This window comes from Gavialis gangeticus, unplaced genomic scaffold (assembly GCF_001723915.1).
Source record: "Gavialis gangeticus isolate Ggan-Ray unplaced genomic scaffold, GavGan_comp1, whole genome shotgun sequence".
Classification (NCBI taxonomy): domain Eukaryota; kingdom Metazoa; phylum Chordata; order Crocodylia; family Gavialidae; genus Gavialis; species Gavialis gangeticus.
Window position 1 is genome coordinate 61,388,001 of NW_017728995.1, and position 19,086 is coordinate 61,407,086.

General features: G+C 40.5%; 1 protein-coding gene across 5 annotated transcripts in view; it reads right to left on the reverse strand.

Moving 5' to 3' along the window:
- Positions 1–463: 463 nt before the first annotated feature.
- Positions 464–19,086, reverse strand: part of YEATS2 (YEATS domain containing 2) — a 91,161-nt gene continuing 72,538 nt past the window's right edge. For all 5 annotated transcript variants that reach the window (XM_019503701.1, XM_019503699.1, XM_019503698.1 and 2 more), the window contains 8 exons: positions 17,411–17,522; positions 16,465–16,538; positions 15,337–15,416; positions 14,150–14,351; positions 8,412–8,638; positions 7,346–7,420; positions 5,446–5,519; positions 464–3,410 (listed from right to left, as the gene is read on the reverse strand). In XM_019503701.1, coding sequence (XP_019359246.1) covers positions 3,302–3,410; positions 5,446–5,519; positions 7,346–7,420; positions 8,412–8,638; positions 14,150–14,351; positions 15,337–15,416; positions 16,465–16,538; positions 17,411–17,522 — 953 coding nt within the window. In that variant the 3' untranslated portion in view covers positions 464–3,301. The remainder of the gene's footprint in view (positions 3,411–5,445; positions 5,520–7,345; positions 7,421–8,411; positions 8,639–14,149; positions 14,352–15,336; positions 15,417–16,464; positions 16,539–17,410; positions 17,523–19,086) is intronic.

Below are 19,086 nucleotides of genomic sequence, written 5' to 3' on the forward strand. Positions count from 1 at the left end.
GCTTTCATCTCCCAGACCTCATTCTTCCCTGAGGATTCTTAGTTACTGTCAAAGAAACTGGAAAAAAAAATCACCTAATTTGATTTTTCCTCCCTTTCTGACTGAAATTTCCTCCCATTCTGGAGGGTGAATGAATCTGCTGCTGTTTGCATGGGTGTAGCTGGGGGGCAGCTTAAACTGTTTTTCTCAGCTCCTGGCAGTTCTTTCCTCCTTTAAAAAAAACAAGAAAAGAAAAGAACAAAAGGAAAAAAATAATTTCTTTCATAAAAATGTTTGAAAAACATCACAAGCAAAAGCTACCCAAACCCGTCAGATTTCCTACAAAACTAACAAGACAGACATTTTTCTGTTTTGGTCTAGGGACAAAGGATTTTTTCACTGCATGCATCATGTGCACAGGGGAATTGTGAGCAAAACAGGAAGGTTTGAAGAGGTGTGTTTCAGTGAGACCGGGACAATCCCATCACAACTAATAAAAGAATTTATTGTAAACTTACGTATATTACACAATTATACATTATAATACAGATAACATGGAGGATCTGAACACTCAACAGTACAAATATGGACAATGTATGTAAGGAGATCTTTGATTTATTAAGACTTTTTAAAAAAAGCCAGAGTGCTTGTTTGGGAATATTTAAGTAACATTCCAATTTCTTCCATACTTGTCTTGATATATATCAATTTTCACAGCCTCCCACTTGGAGGTGCGCAACACTAACTTGCTTCCATGCAATTCTTATGGAAGAGATTCTGTTGGTTTTGTGGAGGTTTTTTTGGAAAAATTTCTCTCCCATCACCCATGAAAATTCAAAGACCTACTTGCAAAAATGTCCTAAATCTGGAGAACTAAATAAATGTATCATTCCTGGGACCCACTTCTGGTTTTTGTGGATAGTTTTCTTAGCAGGTTTCATAGGTGATTATTACTCTCCTAGGATAACTCTCTTAAGCCTGTTTGCTTAGGAATATATCCACAGGCAGTCTCTGCACTACAGAAGCCCCTTTACAAACTGCAGCTGCATAGTTGCTGTTGTCCTGTCCTACGATCTGTTGCCTACACCTTTATCTCCTAACCTACAAGATGTGCACAGAGGCATCCTAAAGGTGTAGGAGGTGTTTCATTTCACTGCACCCTACAGATAAACCATCAAGCTAAGAGAGGGCCTGAAGTCCCTAAACTAACTCCACGCTCTGCACTGGCTATTCACTGTGTTCCAGCAAAAATACCCAAAGCTGGGCTTCTCCATCATTGTTCTAAAAGCTAAAGCAAGGGCCGTACTGTGAGCTGTCAACAACACAAGTGATCCTGTGAGCACTCACCAGCACAAGCAAGAGATCTTGAGTTTACAATGCCTCGCAGCATGCAGGCCTTGGCTCCTTTCATGCAGTCCAGTCCAGATCCCTCTCCACAGTCCCATTTTCAGAGTTAAAGACCAGATCCTGCCATTCTCATTCAAGTTGTGTTGTACTGTACTCCAATCATGATTTTCTCAATGGCCTATCTAGAGGCCAAAATACTAAGTTGCACTAAGAGCAACAGAATCTGGCCTGACAAGGGCTGTGGGGCCAGGCATCTTCCGCAGCTATAAAAAGAATTAAATTAATCTTTATTTGGTTTGTAACAGCTCCTTGAAAGCCTGGAATGACCCATTTTTAGCTGAATCCTTCCTCCACAATGCCTGTACACTTTTGATTAACTGTAGAGCTATTGGCATCAACACTGTTAACCTTCTAGCACTGCACTATTTATTTTGTAACAGACTACCATGCCCTGCCAGCTCCCCAAATGATCATTTTTATCTCTTGATAATGCTTTATGTATTCAAAGTACTGCAGGAACATTAGCAAGGCCCCAGCACACGCCCATGAGGTAGGTATCACTAGCCCCGATTCTACTGATGGGGAACTTGAGGCACAGAACTGAATGACTTGTCCAAGGCTATGCAGTGAATCAATGACCTGGCTGGGATCAGACCTGGGAAGGCTTGCTCTCTCAGTCCAGCCCACACTCAATCCTTTAGACAGTACCACCTCAAAAACAACATGGACTTAGGAAGTCCCATAAGGATTGAAGAAGAGTCAAATTTTTGGCCCCACTAGTCTTAACTCTGTCAGGCTACAGTACTGACCGAGATACCGGGAAGGCTTATCATTTGCCAGTTAAACCTTCTTAAGCCAAGTGGCAGTTGGAGGGCTGTAGGTGTTCCTGTCGGAAAATGCAAAGACAGGTAAGTCGTCCAGTTGGATGTTAAACTTCCCCCTGCCAAGGTGCGAGAGAGGCTCCCACAAACAAAGGGATCTGTGGTTTCCTGATCTTACAGAGCATCTTACTTGTGCACCCAGCTGGAACCTAGGCATTGTTACAGCCATGGTTCCCCTCACAGTCTGAGCCCATCAACATTATGCAGCGTCAGGAAGATGGACTTAGTAATACACTCTCCAGCTCCAGTAATACACTACTCAGGAATCTTCCAGAAGCACAGATCAGTATTTACTATGCAAGCAAAGGATCCTGAACAGAAAAACTGAGCGTTGGCCTCATGAAACAAGCTGGGAATCCATGTCACTTCACTTTCTTCTTCATGCAGGTCACATACTCAGCCAGTCTCCTCTAAATTTCACTCTGGTCACTCCTCCTGGACACATCTCCAACCTCCTATGGTGGGGAGGTCTGAGAATGGACCGATCTGCCATTCTCTCATGAGGGAGGACGTTGTGTGCTATGTTAAAGTGGCTGTCTATGGCATGTTCTGCTGTGTGACAGGAGTCGTGTTCCTGCAGTTCAAAGTGTAACTGTGAAGTCTGCCACAAGCACTCAACAAACCAACTTTAAAAATTGCCTTTGGCTTTGCATGTAGCCACAAGCAATTGAGCTGTTCTCCGATTTGAAGAAAACAGTTATCCTTGTATTTGTCTGTGGATTAAATCAAATGGGAACAGAAGTAACAAAGAATTATTTTCATCCTAAAAATGCATAACCTCTGCAATGATGTATCCAGTTAGAGGTCCAAGGTCAATTCGGTAGTAAGTCTTTCACAGTTAGCAACCTAATTCACAGTGACTACATGTGTTCAGCCACTGAACATACACTTACTGAGTCAAAGCTGAAATCCAACAACTTGATTTGGAACCAACCATCATTTTGTTGCATTAAGGTGCATCTTTAATTGGAGGTAACAATCTAGTAGCCCAACACTATAACATGTATATAACAGTGATCTACAGAAATAGAGGATTTGCTGCCAAAAGTTCAGTCTTAAATCCATCTTTTCTATAGTATCTTCTCCGGTAATGTTCATTGTTCCTCAGTTAGTATTTTCATGTGTTTGTTTGTAAGGAAATCAAGAAAGGGAATATTACAGATGGCCTGGTGAATATTCATCACTGTGATCTCTCTTGGAGTCCTGCAGAGAATGAAATCAAAGACATTATTAAAATACATAAAAAGCAGGCACTGCTGAAGTGCCAGGCCCATAAATTTCCTAATGGATAGAAAAAGCCAAAAAGGATAATAGAGCAAATGTTACAACAGCAGAGAAAAAGGCATTCAAATGTCATAGCACAAAACAGACGCCATCAGGCTAGCTGAGGTATACACCTTGAGCATTAGCTCATGAAGATTAAAACAAAGTGCTGAAGAATCAGCTCTTGGGATTCTATGGAACAAGCAATAGTTTAACTATGTCATCCTCCTGCACAGTTTAAACACGCCTGCTTTTAATTCCAAGTTCTGTTAGAACGCTACAAGGATCAGGATACAATGCTCCTGAATGCACCTAATCAAAAACAGGGGAAATTATTTATGGGCAAAGGGTTACTGCAAATTTACTTAATTCCCATGTCACAATCTCTTCTGTGTTTGATGCTCTTTGGGCTGTCAGTTATAGTCACCCAATGATAAGCTGTTTATATATTAACTAGTTTTGATCAGGGTGGAGGGTCTCCCAAGTCACTCTGTAACCATGCCTGCCACACATGTGCATTCATCTGCATCTAACTATAGCAATATAGGACTTTTCCCTGAAGTTCATGGGCAGACTTTATTGTGGACCACAGATAAAGCTGATAGTCCAGTTCTCCCCTTGTCTCCTAAAAAGGATGTTTTCCCCTCTAAGAGTCCAATTCAGGTTCTGCTTCTGGACATAACTGATTATCACTCAGCCATAAGTAGGCAGGTGTGGATGTAGATCTCCAGTTCCTTGGACTGTCCCTGTTTCATCATCCCAACCCAGGTCCTGTACTTGAGAGCTAATAGCACTCTCCTCATTCTCATGGTTCCATCCCTCTGGCAAATCCCTGCATTTCTGGCAACTCTTTTGTGGCACTTTCCTCAGGAGTTCTTCAAGAGGGCTGCCCATATAAGACAGCACCTGTGTTGTGTTCTACTCCTAGGGCCCCTCTCACGTATTTTACTCTCATGAGCACCTCCTTTCAGAATAAGAGGGTTACTTGCTGTTGCTGGATTTGCCCTGACTTAACTTGTTTTTCCCTTGTATCTGGACACCTTCACTTAAGACATCTGCTCATCTGAGCTTGGCTGGTCCTCTCTGATAGTCAGCTCTCTTCCTTACCAGCCCCCCTTGCTGCTCTCAAGGTCACTCCTTTCTGCATCCCTTTCTTGAATGCAACCTCAACCTTTATAGAGAATGGGATACATTCCTGTCGGGAAAACCTAACAGGTGAATCAGGACCATTTCTTCTTACATGGATTTTTCACCCTGTGACAACCTGAAGGTGAGACAACTGGACGTCAGCCACTTCTCCAATTTTTAATCTCCAATCTGTACAGTCCTATTATTATAGCATTCCATCTACATCCGAAGAACCAGACAGGACTTCTCTGGAGGTAGTTTCTGTTGCTCGTCACTTAAGTGCAAATGGTCCAAGTGAAATAAAATGCTCTCCTCTCATCAACTCTTTCCCACTGACTGAAAGTGTAGGAGTAGCATGTTCAGTAAAATCAAGCCCTGGCCAGCCCAGTCACCAAAAGGATAGGATGTAAATGTTCACAGAGCCTCTGCTGAAAATACCAAACAACTTCTATGGTTTAAAAGCTGTCATTATAAAATGGTTTCAGCCACCGGTGACTTCATGTTGGAAAATGCACTAATCACTAGTAGAAGGCAGACAGCTTTCAGTAGAGGTGTGATTTCATCCAAACATAGACAATAGAGTTCAGATATGTATTTGGTAACTCTTGCAAAAAGAAATTGCTAACAATAATATTCTATTTAAAAAAACAAACACAAAAACAAAACAACAGATGTCCTGCAATAGCCAAAAGCATTACATGCTAGTCTAATTATTAGACTACTTGGATTGGAATTAATTGATAACAGAATTTGAGCCATGCAACAATCTAATAAGTTCTTAAAGCAGTTCAATCCATTGGGCTAATGAGTGATACAAAATGATGAAAAGGGGGGCTCAGTCACTGACCTGTTGTGAGGAGCTGTCTGATAAGCAACAGCCAGGGCTTGTCGTAGGATATCATTCACAAGCTGTTCGGTGGCCTGTGACAAAAGGCAGCATTAGGCCATGACAAGTAAAACAGGCTAAAGCAATTAACATCATTTTTTATGTTATTTGACTTAGTGTCATAAATGACCTAAAGATCAGATTTTTAAAGTATTTTTTTTTTTAAATAAAACTGTCTACATAGTCTATTTAAGGGCCTTGTTACATGTTACACTTTGAGCTGCTCAAATGTTGATCAGTGTTAATGATAGTGTCCATTTGGAGCAGTCGCACATTAAGGCTAAAAACCTGCTCTGAACTGTCCTGAACCTGCAGAGCTGTGACATGCCATTAGAGAGGGCTGGCAAGCAGGGACTAGACTAGGAGCTATAGCTGTGAATTACCACTAGAAGATTAGTGACACAGGACAGACTTCTATCCCTGCTCTAGGTGGGGGTGTATGAAAGAGGGGTTGGAAGGCAGTGGGAACATGACGATGGGAGGTGGAGAATTAATGGGATGGGGTGGGTAATGACATGGGAGGTGGAAAGGAAACAGGGGTTGGGGAAGGGTGGTGAAATTAAGTCAGCCAGGCACTGAGGGATAAAATAAAAAGTAAAAAAAGTAAAGTTTTTAAAAAGAAATAAAGAGGAAGTAAATTAAAGAAGGTCTCATGTTTAAATAAATTAGGATTTGGGATTGAGATGTGGGGTGCTGGTCCAGGGAGGGCATCCTTTGGCTCATGCTGGAGAAGATAGCCGAGTTGAAGGCAGAGGAAGAATTTCAGCTTGCTAGCTGGCATGTGGCTCTGTAGGCTGCTTGTACAGGGTTGCATCCCTGGGGTGGGAAAGTCATACCCCCTGGTGTAGGATGGGGAATTGGCTTGGTGCCAGGACTGCCCCCTGGGCAGCAGAGTTCAGAGGGTGGAAAGTTTGTCCACACAGAACAGGGAGGGGGAGAGGACAATGCATCTTGGGATGCTGGAGGACTGCAACTTGGGCAGCATGTCTGTGGGGAGTGGCCACACGTTAATGGAACATGAACTGGGTAACACAGATCAGAGATAAACCTGCCCTGGAGTGACATAACTTAAAGCGTGCTTAAAACCACGTAAAGTGTGCTTAAAACTAGTTTCAGGTGTTACTGTGAACAATCCAGGGGTAAGAGCTCCAGAAGCCACATAAAATTAATGTGTAACAAGGCCCTGAGTGTTTCAAATATTCCTTCAGGCTGAACTATAGTAAAAGCCTGCTAAAATAATTTTGATGAACCCTCAAATACTGCAGCTCCAATTTCATGTTGTTAAAATGTTGTACCCAAAACTGGGAATGACTGTTGTTAGTATTACACACGGGGAAAAATGACCACTAGGTCTAAGGAGTGCAGCAAACTGGCAGAAGAGGCAATTGAGCCTGAAAAATAGCAGCATTTGGAGGAAAGAAAAATCTTTGAAAGTTCCTTTCAAACACTAACACCACAGCAAACTGTGCAACTCAGCAGGGGCTGGACTACATGACCTTTAAGGTTCCTTCTACTTCTATCCCTCCATATATAGGGAAAACTGACAAAGGTATGTTTAATGATTTGCTCAAGGTCACAGAACCTTTTCAATATCAGATTTGATCTCTGAGGATTAGTGATAAGGGGTTTCGAAATCACAGTACTGTGTCTAAGCCAGTGGACCACAGTTGAAAAGTATGAAATGTATGTGTACTTGTGCACACAGATAACTCCTAGTCGCACCTACAGGCTGAGCACCTGACTTAGCGTGTCTTCTAAAATGATGAGTGATCTTAACTGTTGACCTGGATTCTTCATCTTTATTCTATGCTGCTAGGTAAAACAGCTGCAGAAATGTACTCATTGTAAAATCATGATTTACCTTTAAAATCATATCTTCTATAACGGATGCATAAATGTTCTTGTGCACCTCAACAGGCTGAAAAGAAATCCCTATCTATAAAACGAGAGAGGAAAAAATTAACTCAGATTGACAGACTGTATCAAATAAAACCACCAATAATTGGATAATTTTTTGTTATAGATCAAATGGCAACTGAAGGAATTTGCAGGAATAATTAGAATTTTGACTTGGCACAGGGGGCTGGGGAGGCATTTGTAAATTAGGAAGGAAAGCCCATGCACACCTTCTAAATTTAAGCATACATTCACTTGACTGTTTTTTTGTTCTTCCTGACTTTGCTGCAAAGACTGGCTCTGTATCCAATAGTTCTGACTCAGGCAGCAATTCCCTTTCAAAGCTGTATTTCAGCTTCCTCCTCCAATACTATCTAACCATGGCTCTGGAGAAAAAATACACTTCTTTCTCTTCTCAATCAGTTGCTACAAGAGGAAACACCCCTCCTTTACCTCCAGTCTCCTCCCATGAAAAACAAGTTTCTCACTTCAGTAGCACATGAGAAAGACTGTCTTTTGCTCTTCTCCCTCCTTTCTGCTGCTGTGAGAGGACACCTCTCCATCCCTTTATTTCATCTACCCACCCTTGGGACAAAGGAGAGAAATCTAAACAGGCAAGAAAACTGCCACATCCTCAGTAACTTCACTGTAATAAATGTGTACATTTGCTGAGCTACACTGGTGGAACGGACTAGCCTAGGTTTTCCCTGGTGGAGGAGCAGGGATTCAGCATCTGTGCTCCCTGCCACTTCTCACTTACAAGACTGGGATTTACTGATGCTGTGCAGAACCTACAAAGCAGCAACAAAGAAGCTGACTCAAGTATGCTTCACTTTACTACCAGCTCTGGCCCACTCACAGCAATTCACAACTGGCATGGGCCAGAAGGAGAGTGAATTTCTGAAGCCATTTACAGATTTAATTAGTAAGGTAGCTCAGTCCAGATGGAGGAAAGGCACTAAATAAATCCCCAGAAGGTCATTACTAGCTTAGCAGCATTTCTCATGAGCTTTATGAATCACTTTCACTACCTTCTCTGCTGTGTCCTGCACAAATTCTGATGCAGGCAAGGATGCCAAGTAGAATTTCATCTCCTCTTGTTTCTCTTCTTGTTCCTTTTTAATGTTTATTTTCAGTGGCTCAGTAAAGCTGAGGATATCTACTTCCTCCTCATGTTCTGGCTCCCGTTTCAGAAACTGCTGCAGCTCCTCCAGTTTTCGGCACAGTTCCTCCCCACTGGTATAAGACGATGGACATTCTAAATGAGAAGCAATTAGTCTTAAAAACTGATCTCAGAAGACCACTTAAAACAGATACACATCCAGCATCTAGTGAGAAACTCAGTAATTAAGTTGTCATCTTGGTAGTTTGGTTTTAATGTAAACTGGAAAAAGAACAAGTGCTACTCACTGAGGACTGGACTCAATGGCTCAGGATGCCCTTTCCAAGCTCTATGCAGGGTGGATAAAAAAAATCAATGATTTTTTTTAAATAAAAGAAATCAGATTTTCAATTTAAATAATATTTTATTTGGGTTTTTTTTTTTTTTTTTTTCTTAAGATGCTTTTAAAAAAAATCTATATAAAGGTAATTTTAATTTTAGCTATGGTAAAACTCAAAGATATCACCATGGAATATGGATTATAACTTCTACTTATATGCTATCTGAGACAATATATTCATGGAACCTTTTTAGAAAAGTTTTATGGTCACAACAGACCATGGCCTATATTAGGGGCCCAAATGTATGGGGTTTCTAGAGGCGTCTCTACAGATGCGTAAAAATTAAAGAAAAACACTCTAGCCAATGGGGCTCAGTCTAGAAGATCCTATTAAGCATCTTGTGATAGTCAGTTTCAGTTCTCAAACCGTGAATTTGTGTCTCATCCTTGTTCACAGCAGTATACAGAGATGAGAGACAACAGACCTGATTACCCACCCATCAGCCCTATTGTCTCTCTGAAAGTTTGCGTACACAGTCAAGCCCTTACCTCTCTCTAAAAGTGCAAAGTTTCAAGAAGTTAAATGAATAGAGGATTGCTAGGAGTAGAGTAGATCTGGGCAAGGAGGAGGAGTCTGGAAATAAATGCAAGAAGGGAAAGGCGTAGAAACAAAAGAGAAACATTTTGAGCAGAAGATTCCAGAAGTCTTGAGGGATAAGTTTCCAAGTATAGGCTCTCTATTGATTTGAGATCTAGTGAGATGATGGTATTGCAGAAGGAAAAACCTATCAGAGCTGCAGGCTTGCCAGGCTGTAAGACAGACCCTGTTTGGGAATATTTTAATAAAGTTCCTCAACCTGTGGGTAAGACAGGCATGCATGCAAAATGCAAACAGTGCAACAAAGAAATGCAAGGCCTGGTTGCCTGAATGAAACAACATAATGAGAAGTGCTCGTTCTCAGGAGGAAGCTGCTTTGAAGATGATGAATGGAGCATGTCTGAACATGCAGGATCTCCAAGTTAATAAACTTTATTTCATACTTCTTTCTTAAGGACTCCTTGTCTTCCCTGTCCATATCTTTTGGACGGACTTATGGACTATTTGAGTTCTCATTAAAAAGGTTTGAGCAAAGATATATATAGTTGTTACTTTATGGAACTATCATAGTTTTAATGCAGTTGTGATACAAAATGATAGCTGAAATAGGCAGATCTTCCTTTTACAGTTTAACTTCTAAAGTACCAAGTGCAATGAGTAATACTAAATGATCAGTACTGTAGTGATTGCATTGACTTCTTTTGTTCAGGAGGATCCATCCTCAACATACAGTATATTCTGACTATCCATCTTCAATACCATCATCACTATCTACAGTTTCAGAGTTATCTGCTAATGATACCAGTGTTCGTATGTCACATAGTATATCACCTGTAGCAAAAAGAAAAAAAAATCCCCATCATCCAGAAACAGCCATAGATAAGTTTGTAATACAAACCAGCAGATGACAGTAGAAGGTAATTGATGAAAAAATTGCTTGGTTTGTTTGTGCAACAAACTCTCCTAGCCGTGTGGTTGAGAGCACACACACTTCATTGACATGGTTCAATCATTACAAACAGGATACCATCCACCCAACTGAGCAGATGTAGTAGGCAAATTGCTGGATAAAATGTATGAGAAATAAAGTGAACAGTGTGCAAAAAATCTAGGGGGGAAATTGTTAACCTGAGTCTTCATGGATAGAGCAATGTCCACAATGATCCAGTATGTGCTTGTGTGACAACAAAAGAAGGGACTGTCTACCTTACAGAAAAAAATGATACATCACGAAATGCACACATAGCAGAATACTTACAAAAAATAGCAGTAAAAGCTGTAACAAACTGTGAAAAAAAAAATCAAATGTCTAGTATGCAGATTTGTCACAGACAATACTGCAAACGTGTCAAAGATGAGAAGAAATCTAGAAGAAAGTGAAGAAAGCCCCAAGCTAATGGCTGCAGTGCTCATTTGATGTACCTCTTAGCCAATGTCAATGCTCCAGAAATAAAGGCGAATGTTGCTGAAACTGTAAAATATTTCTGTAACAACCACTTTTCAGCAGCTGCTGTGAAAAAAAACCAGGAGGACCCAAAGTAACTCTTCTACAAGACATGCGCTGGAACTTGGCAGTGGACTGTTTTCAGTGATATATTGAGAACTGGCCTAATCTGATGACAATTTGTGAACAAAATCATGACAAAATAGATGGAACTGTAATAGCCAAAGTTCTCAACACTGGGCGAAAGAGAAATGTAGAATGTATGCTGACTATCCTGAAGCCTATTTCAGTAGCTTTGAACAAAGTGCAGGGAAAATGCTGTTTTATTGCTGATGCTGTTGAAATTTGGATGGAATGTGTGAGACCTTGAAAAGAGAAATACACAATGACATTTAAGTTACAGGCATTAAAAATGAATGGATCAAGCACTATCTCCAGCTCATTTTCTTGTCAATATTCGATATCAGCGTCAAATCTTAACTGCTGAAGAAGAGTTGGTTATGACATGGGCATCCAGAAATCATCCCTCCATAATCCCAACTGTGATCAATTTCAGGGCCAAGGGTGAGCCATTCAAGAAATATATGTTTGCTGATGAGGTTTTAAAGATTCAATTCACACCTGTGAACTGGTGGAAGTCATTTAAGCATCTGGATGCATCACAGACTACTGAAGTGATAATCTATCTTTTAACAGCAGTAGCTTCTTCTGCAGATGTAGAAAGAATATTTTCTTCCTTTGGACTAATTAATTCTAAATTGAGAAATCACTTGGGAATTGAAAAAGCAGGAAAACTTGTCTTTCTTTTTCAGTCTATGAATAAAAAGGAAGAGGAAGGTAAACACTGAATTTGCTGCATAACCCAGTATTTTAAGTTTCTCATGCTGACCCGGCTGAAATAATCTATTTAATTTTTGTTAAAAACATTTCACATTTATAACTAAAATAGTTAAAAATTCAAAAATGCATATGCTTGTTTTGTTAAAACAATTAAGTATATTTGTTGGAGAAAAAAATATCCAAAATACATAAGCTTGTTGTTTTAATTAAATAAAACAGTTTATATGTCCGTTTTTTTGTGGCGGTTGTTGTTGTCATCCTAATACAGAATGGCAAAAATGTCCCCCAAATATCTATGATTAATCAGTGAATTGGAAATGGTTCACCTCCCAATGACTTCACAAGTATCTGCATCAATTAGCTTTGGTAAATACAATAGCCAATTCCTAATTCAGTTTTGTGATGTAGCTGCAAAATTAATCTGACATATCAAAATAAATCACTGCTTTAAAATGTATAGTGTACCTTCTAAAAATGAAACCTATATCTATCTCCGAGCTGTGAATAATATGTATTAAGTTTATATCAAATAACAAGAATGCACTTTTTGTAGAAAACAATCGTTAAATCAAGGCTTCCTGACCAGTGATTTAAACTGATTTGATTTAAAATCAAATCCACCCTGGTCCTATGTACAAGATCCTTCTCTTTAATGACTCCACAGTTTACTAAAATATATGAGGTTGCCCATCTGTTCCTGGCAATCTTGCCAAAGAGGCTGCATGCTAAACACTAGCAGGGCCACAGGGATTTACTTAAGGTCCTACAGTTCTTTCATAGTCGAGCCTGTTAAAATTAGCTCTTACATCCCCAGATCTCTAACTACTTAGAGATAGCTGCTTACAAAATGGCTCTAAATACCAATCACAATGGAAAATTCAATTATTTCATTTTTGAAAAATAAACTCTTTAAAGCAGGAGGCCAGATTCTCTGTTGGCAGAAATGGCCATAGCTCTACTGTGTATGAGACTCTAGCTCTACTCAAGGAATCAATGTGGAAAGCTATTCTGCCAACAGACACTGCCCCTCAATACCCCCCCAGATATTTAAATGATGAGATAAGTCTAGGCCTCCTTACTGACTCTTCTCTGGATAAGCCTCCAATTAACTTTAGAGTAGTGGCCCCCCCAGTCTTTGCTGGCTCATGGACAACACCAGGCAAAATCTGACTTTTCCTGTCAACCTCAGGTTTAACATTTTAATTTCCTGTATCCAGTTGCAACCTCAGAGGGCCTTGAGGACAAATTGGGGACCAACAGCCACATTTTGATAGAAACACACATTCCAGGTTTCTAAGCGCAACTCAATTCTGCCTGAACCAAAGAACATTCCTCTTCAAATGTTTCTCCTGAACCTTGACTTGATGGCACCTGACAACTGTGATGTGCCACAATGCACCACATGGAGATACTCTTGATGACTTAATGAAGCCAGCCTACAGGATTTAAGCGAGTACATTTTTCAATATATTTGCTGGTTTAAAAAAAAAAAAAGGAAGGAAGATAGAAAAGGCCAAAACAGAATTCAAGAGGGAGGCAGCGGGCTGGTGAGCACAGCATGACAAAACGATTTTCTGTAGTCTGTCTTCTGGAAGCCCCACGCTTTGCAGGCATTGCACTAGGCCACCAACACAAGCCAAAGCCCTGTTTAGGGGAATATACTGCTTGTTCAAAGTGCTGGTGTGGGATACAGCTGATGGACACTCTTGCTTACTTGCCCAGCAGAAGCAGTTGAAAAAGCAAAGGCTAATCTGAGGGCTCCTGAACCTCCCACTCTGTTCCTGAAGCATACCACTGCCAAAACAAGCCAGACTCCACAAAGGCAGAGACTCAGCTGTACGGAGCCAGCACAGTGCACTGCAATAAGTGCAGCACATACCAGACTTCAGAGAATAACCAAATCCTGGCCCTTCTCTGAAATCTCACAAATCCTTGAAAGGTCAGGACAGGAAGGTATTCAAGCTTTGGTAGAGTGATTATCTGAAGGTGAAACAGGGAAGAAAAACTGGAAGAAGAGGGATGAAATTAGAGATACGGTCTAGACAGCTGAATGCAATCCACTGTGAATACCTGAGCTAGATCAGGTAAGGGAGGCAGTCCAGCTGTAGAAACATGATGTTCAACATAGGTCAATGCACCCTTGCTGTTTGGGGTAAATTAATTCACATTAGCTCTTGAACCCTAATCCAGGTTGGGGCCTCTTCACACTACTGTAACATCACCAACAACTAGCCTGGACTAAGCACTTGAAGGTGAGTAGTAAAGAGCAAGAGGGGTCACTGGGGAAATGGCAGATGGGCTAAGAGGCTTTCTACATTTCTAACTTCTCTGGTTCCAAGACAGTGCTTTAAGAGACATACTGGGGCATACAGTGGGACACTTCAGCAATTTAGTGAATGATGTCTTAGATAAAGCATGCCAGGGCAGCTTCCCCTCTCTGCTTACCCGGCTCACTGTCTATCTGAGTCAACACGTCTTCGATGGAGTCTTCCTCGTTCCTCAGGGTTTCGGGGTCAGGTGGGGTGTAGCCACGACAACGGCACCAGTGCACCACGTGCTTTGTTTTCAGAGGGGTGATGCTGTGAAATCTGGGGTGCTTCTCTATGATTTCCTGCAGGATTTTTCTCACCGTCATTGCTCGCTGCCACTGTAAGAAACCAAAGGGAGGGGTTGGTTCAGTCAATATGCTCTGTGAGACTAGAGCACAGCTCTCCAAAGTAATTTAAGATCCTAGGAAAACGGAGACTCTGATTACACTGCGTTCTCCCCCAGAAGGCAGCATGAACTAGAGGTAGGTGAATCTAACTTTGACACTTTCTGCAACTTCGGGCAGGTCATTTAAACCTCTGTCTCCCTTCCCACATCCCTGCAAAAAAACCTAAGAACGATATCTACACCTTGCAGAAATGGTATTACAGGGACACAAGTCAATTGATTCATACTTCTGTCAGAATATTAACCTTCTATTATTACCAGAGACACCTAAGCAAGCAGTATATGAAACCCATTAGAGGGAAATATGGCTTCCTCTGGTTTTTAGCATTGTCTTTACCTTTGGGCACTAAGACAGCCCTGTGTCTAATCAGCTTTATTTCCCACATAGGTCCTGCCCATAACAGCAGGGCAGAAAAATTAAACAGGAAAATGCAACTGTAACACTATGAAAATGACCTCAGCAAAATATTTACCCGCAGTAAGTTCAACACTGGCTCTGGATTAAGTCAGATTTTAGTTGGCTGTTCACAGAGAGTAAACCCAATACCGTCCACTTATAAGGAAAAGGCACAAGGATAGACAGAACTACTGAGATATTGCACCATGCAATGGTGATGCTTGGAGACATAGGGCAAGAAGGACATGATGTAAATATATCTAAATTTAATAAATATTCCTATTTAAATTTGAAGCCCCTGAAAACTGAACTTGGAAGTTTTGTAGCCCATTAAACAGTAAATTGGAGCACTACATGCAAAGTGATCAAAGGCTATCATTGTAAAGAATACCTCCATTTCGAACATAACAGAATTTTCCAAAACAGCAAAGACAGATCTCTGGAGCACTTCCAAGTTGCTAAATCCAAAGACTTCCTTAGTTCTAACCACTGCTGATAAAACAAGTAAAGAGAGGATTACCTCCGCTGCCCTTCGCTTTCCAATATTCCAACTATAATACTGTTCCACTGAACTGGCACAGAAAGAACTGGCATCTTCACCTAAAAAAGTGCATGATGAAAAAAAATGAACGAAATTTGAATAACTATGATATCAAATTTACTTTGTTTCTAGTAACCTCCAAACCTCCTTTTCAAAAGAAGCTTATTCAGATACATTGTGCTGGGTGAGAAGAAAGAGAAAATGGGTTCTCTGTGCACTGACCACAGCACAAAGGATTATAAGCTCTTACAAACTGTTCATGTGAGGCTTGCACAATCACTGTCCCTCTTTGTTAGATTAAACAGATGCAACTGAGACCAAGCACCCCTTTCATATCCAGAAGGCAAAACATGAATGAAGAAAATGTGCCACTGTGTAATCAAAAGTATTTTCTTTTTGCAAGCATTTATCTGGCCATCAAATTTAAGAATATAAAAATTTTCAATATAAAATAGAAATGCAACAATAAAATAGAAGACTTCTAGAAAAATTTTACTGGCACAAATTTGAAGAGGGTATTATTCTCCAGGATGCAAATTCCTTGAGTGTTATATAGGTCTCCCAAAACCATATGCAATAACAGGCAATAAAAGCCATTTATGGCAGCTCATGCCATCATTTTGCTTGCTCTACTTATTTTGCAGAGGGCCTGTCTTTGTTTCCATCTCCAGCATTCCCCATTCCCCACTCTTCCAAGTATGTGAGTTACTAGGGAAACTTTGCCCTTCCTGGTACTTTTCCCACCTATATACATATACATATATATAGGTGGGAAAAATACCAGGAAGAAGATATATATACACTCCTTCTCCATATATATATGGGGAAGGAGTGGGTGTGCAATCAAGACATAGCAGGACAGGTGAAACAGACTGGCTGTTTGTCTGAAAATCCTCCTAAAGCAAGACAACAAATGCCTTGCTTCTCGGCCAGTGTAGATTATTAAAGTCTTTAGAAACAACAAAACCCTGAAGACAATTTTTGGGACTGTATTTTAATTCTATTCAATGTTTCCTTCTTTCTGAATAAACTTCCCAGCTGTAAAGAGCCATGCACCTCTAGGGTGCTATCAAGATAACAAACAGCTTCATTTCATTCACTTCTTACTTTTCTCAGCAATTAATGGAACCTTCTTCACGATCGCTGTTAAAAGCTGCTGGACATTCTCCAAATATTCTATGCTGCAAAGGACAAAGATTACCATGCTAAGTAATGACATTTTAGAGTGACAAAACAGATATGTAAGGTTTTAATGTCACCTGCTTTTTTAAAACAGACTCTAAAAAGGCCCCAAGCACGCACAATATCAATCTTGTTTGATATAAACAATTCCATGCCTGGCCACAGGGCTGTTTGATGCCTTCAGATTCCTCTGAAATAAGTGGAACACAGCATAGGTATTCATGCCCACCCAAAAGAATCCTATATTCCAAGGGCCACTATATGACATCGTGCAGAATGGGAATTCCAGTACTCTAGATTTGTACATATCCCATAAATAACCAAATAATTCATTTTCAGCAACATTGCATACAAGTCCAGCTACAAAGGGAATATTTTAATACCACACTCTGCAGATACAGATATCTGATATCTGAAAATGAATGTTAATTAGCGAGGGTACAGACACTTGTCTTATCAAACAATGCTGATATCAGCTATTAAGATGGAACTGGTGCATCCGCATGAGTCTGTAGCAAAGCAAATGTAACAAAACTGTCCTAATTTAACCCTTTTTCACTCTAGTTTAAAATTACAGCTGTTTCGCTGATGTGTATCACTACAAGAGCATGCAAACATCACAGTTAGCATGACAGCTGATGTGCAACCCTGAACAACAGCTCTCCCTCCCCTTTAAAGTGGCTAAGAGGTATGTTTGTCCATAGCCTGACATAACTAGGTAATAACAGTTTGTCCAAGTGATGGTCACAGGTTTTAAATTACTAGAGTCCTGGATCAGCATTTTGATCCTATGGCCTATTCTGGGCAAGTCTGAGGATAGGGTGCTAAACCATATAGCTCTTTAGACAGGAAAAGTAAAAGTCACAATTACTTGATAACATAATTCCCAAGTTCTGAGCTCTCTTCTGTTTTCACTGCTGGTTGACCTTCTGGGGAGACCACAGCATTGCAATTCTGCCCTGAGGAATCAGGCTCCATCTTAACTTCAAAGAAACAGAACAAATTTTAAAATGACAAAAAGTGTGAGACAGCTAGGCAGACAATTTTTGATTTGTGCAATTCCAGTAAAAGTTAGTGCTGCACAACTAGATCCATGCAGCTGATCAGGCCTATTCTGGCTTATTAGGTGGGGAAAGAAAAATTAAATCTGCACTGAATGATACTTGTCCAAAGACTGAACTGACCACTACTGACAAGTAATGCCAACACTGGTGTCTGGATGAATTCTCACTACAACTTGCAGTGCTAGTACATGGACAGATGAAACAATTACACTACTTTGAGACGTTTGTGAAAGGGGAACTTACCACAATTCACCTTAATCCACAGTAATTATTTGTACGTCTACTCCTATCCTGTGCAAAATGAAATTAAACCTGGGCAGCTTACTGATGGATGAAACTGAGTTAAATTACTTTGGTTTATTTTCATTTACTGCAGGATAAGAGCAGACAGACAAAGCAGCTAAATCAGCTCAGCTGATGCACACTGATATGCAAGGAGCAGAATATGCTTAAAACAGTATACTTGTTCGTCTGCATACATCAACACTCTATCAGTACTGATTAAGAATAAAAAAGCCTGGAAGGTCATCCTTGAGAGAGTTGCCCAAAGTCAGTGTGGAAGGAGGAAGAGCCTTGGACAGATGAGGCAAACTAGAACTATAGAAAAATAAGGCTAGAAAAGACCTCAGGAGGCCATCTAGGACAAATCTCTGTTTGAGGCAGAGCCTGAAGCTGGACAACTTCTGGCAGCATAGTAGGACCTTCCTATTTAGATAGGCATTTAGAAAACAACATAAACCTGGGACACCATTTAAGGAATTTTGTTAATTTTTTATTTTAATGTTCCACTTGCTTTTATATATTATGCATTTTTATCATAAACTGCCATGAGCCTAATGTTAGAAAGGATGGCATATAAATGAAATCAATAAATAATACTCCACTCCACACCCAACAACATTCATGACTCATTTTTGTGAGAAATACTTATGTCTAAAGTACCTTCTGCTGAGGGGGATGTGTGCGCACATGCGTGTATACACTTCAGGGTTGTTGTATGACTATCATATTTTAACTGAATTGCCTATAACTATCCCTTGACCTCCTGTAAATTTAGAGCTTGGGAGGGAAGTCTGACAAAACAGTTTTTAGTGAGAAAATGCCACTCTGTCATTAGGGAGACTAAAGCATTGCAATTTTGCCATGAGGAATCAAGCTTCATCTTAACTTCAAAGAAACTTCTGTTCAACCAGAGTCATCAAGTTAAACAGAACTTTCATTAGGGAAGTTTCTCAGGTCCTAGCTGGAATTCTGCTCAGAGGGGTAAGAAATAGGAGACAGATACTCTCCAGAAAAGCCAATCACTTTACAGACAGGCACTCACTGAGGAGCTGGGAGTCCCAGATTCAAGCTCGGTTGGATCCAATTTAAGACGAGGACTAGGACTGGCTGTCTCAGGTGAGTGCTCTAGCAATGGTTCTCTCCCATGTCAAGAATCCCTGGGTCTGCACCAGCATGGAATAACACCCCCCCCCCCCCCCCC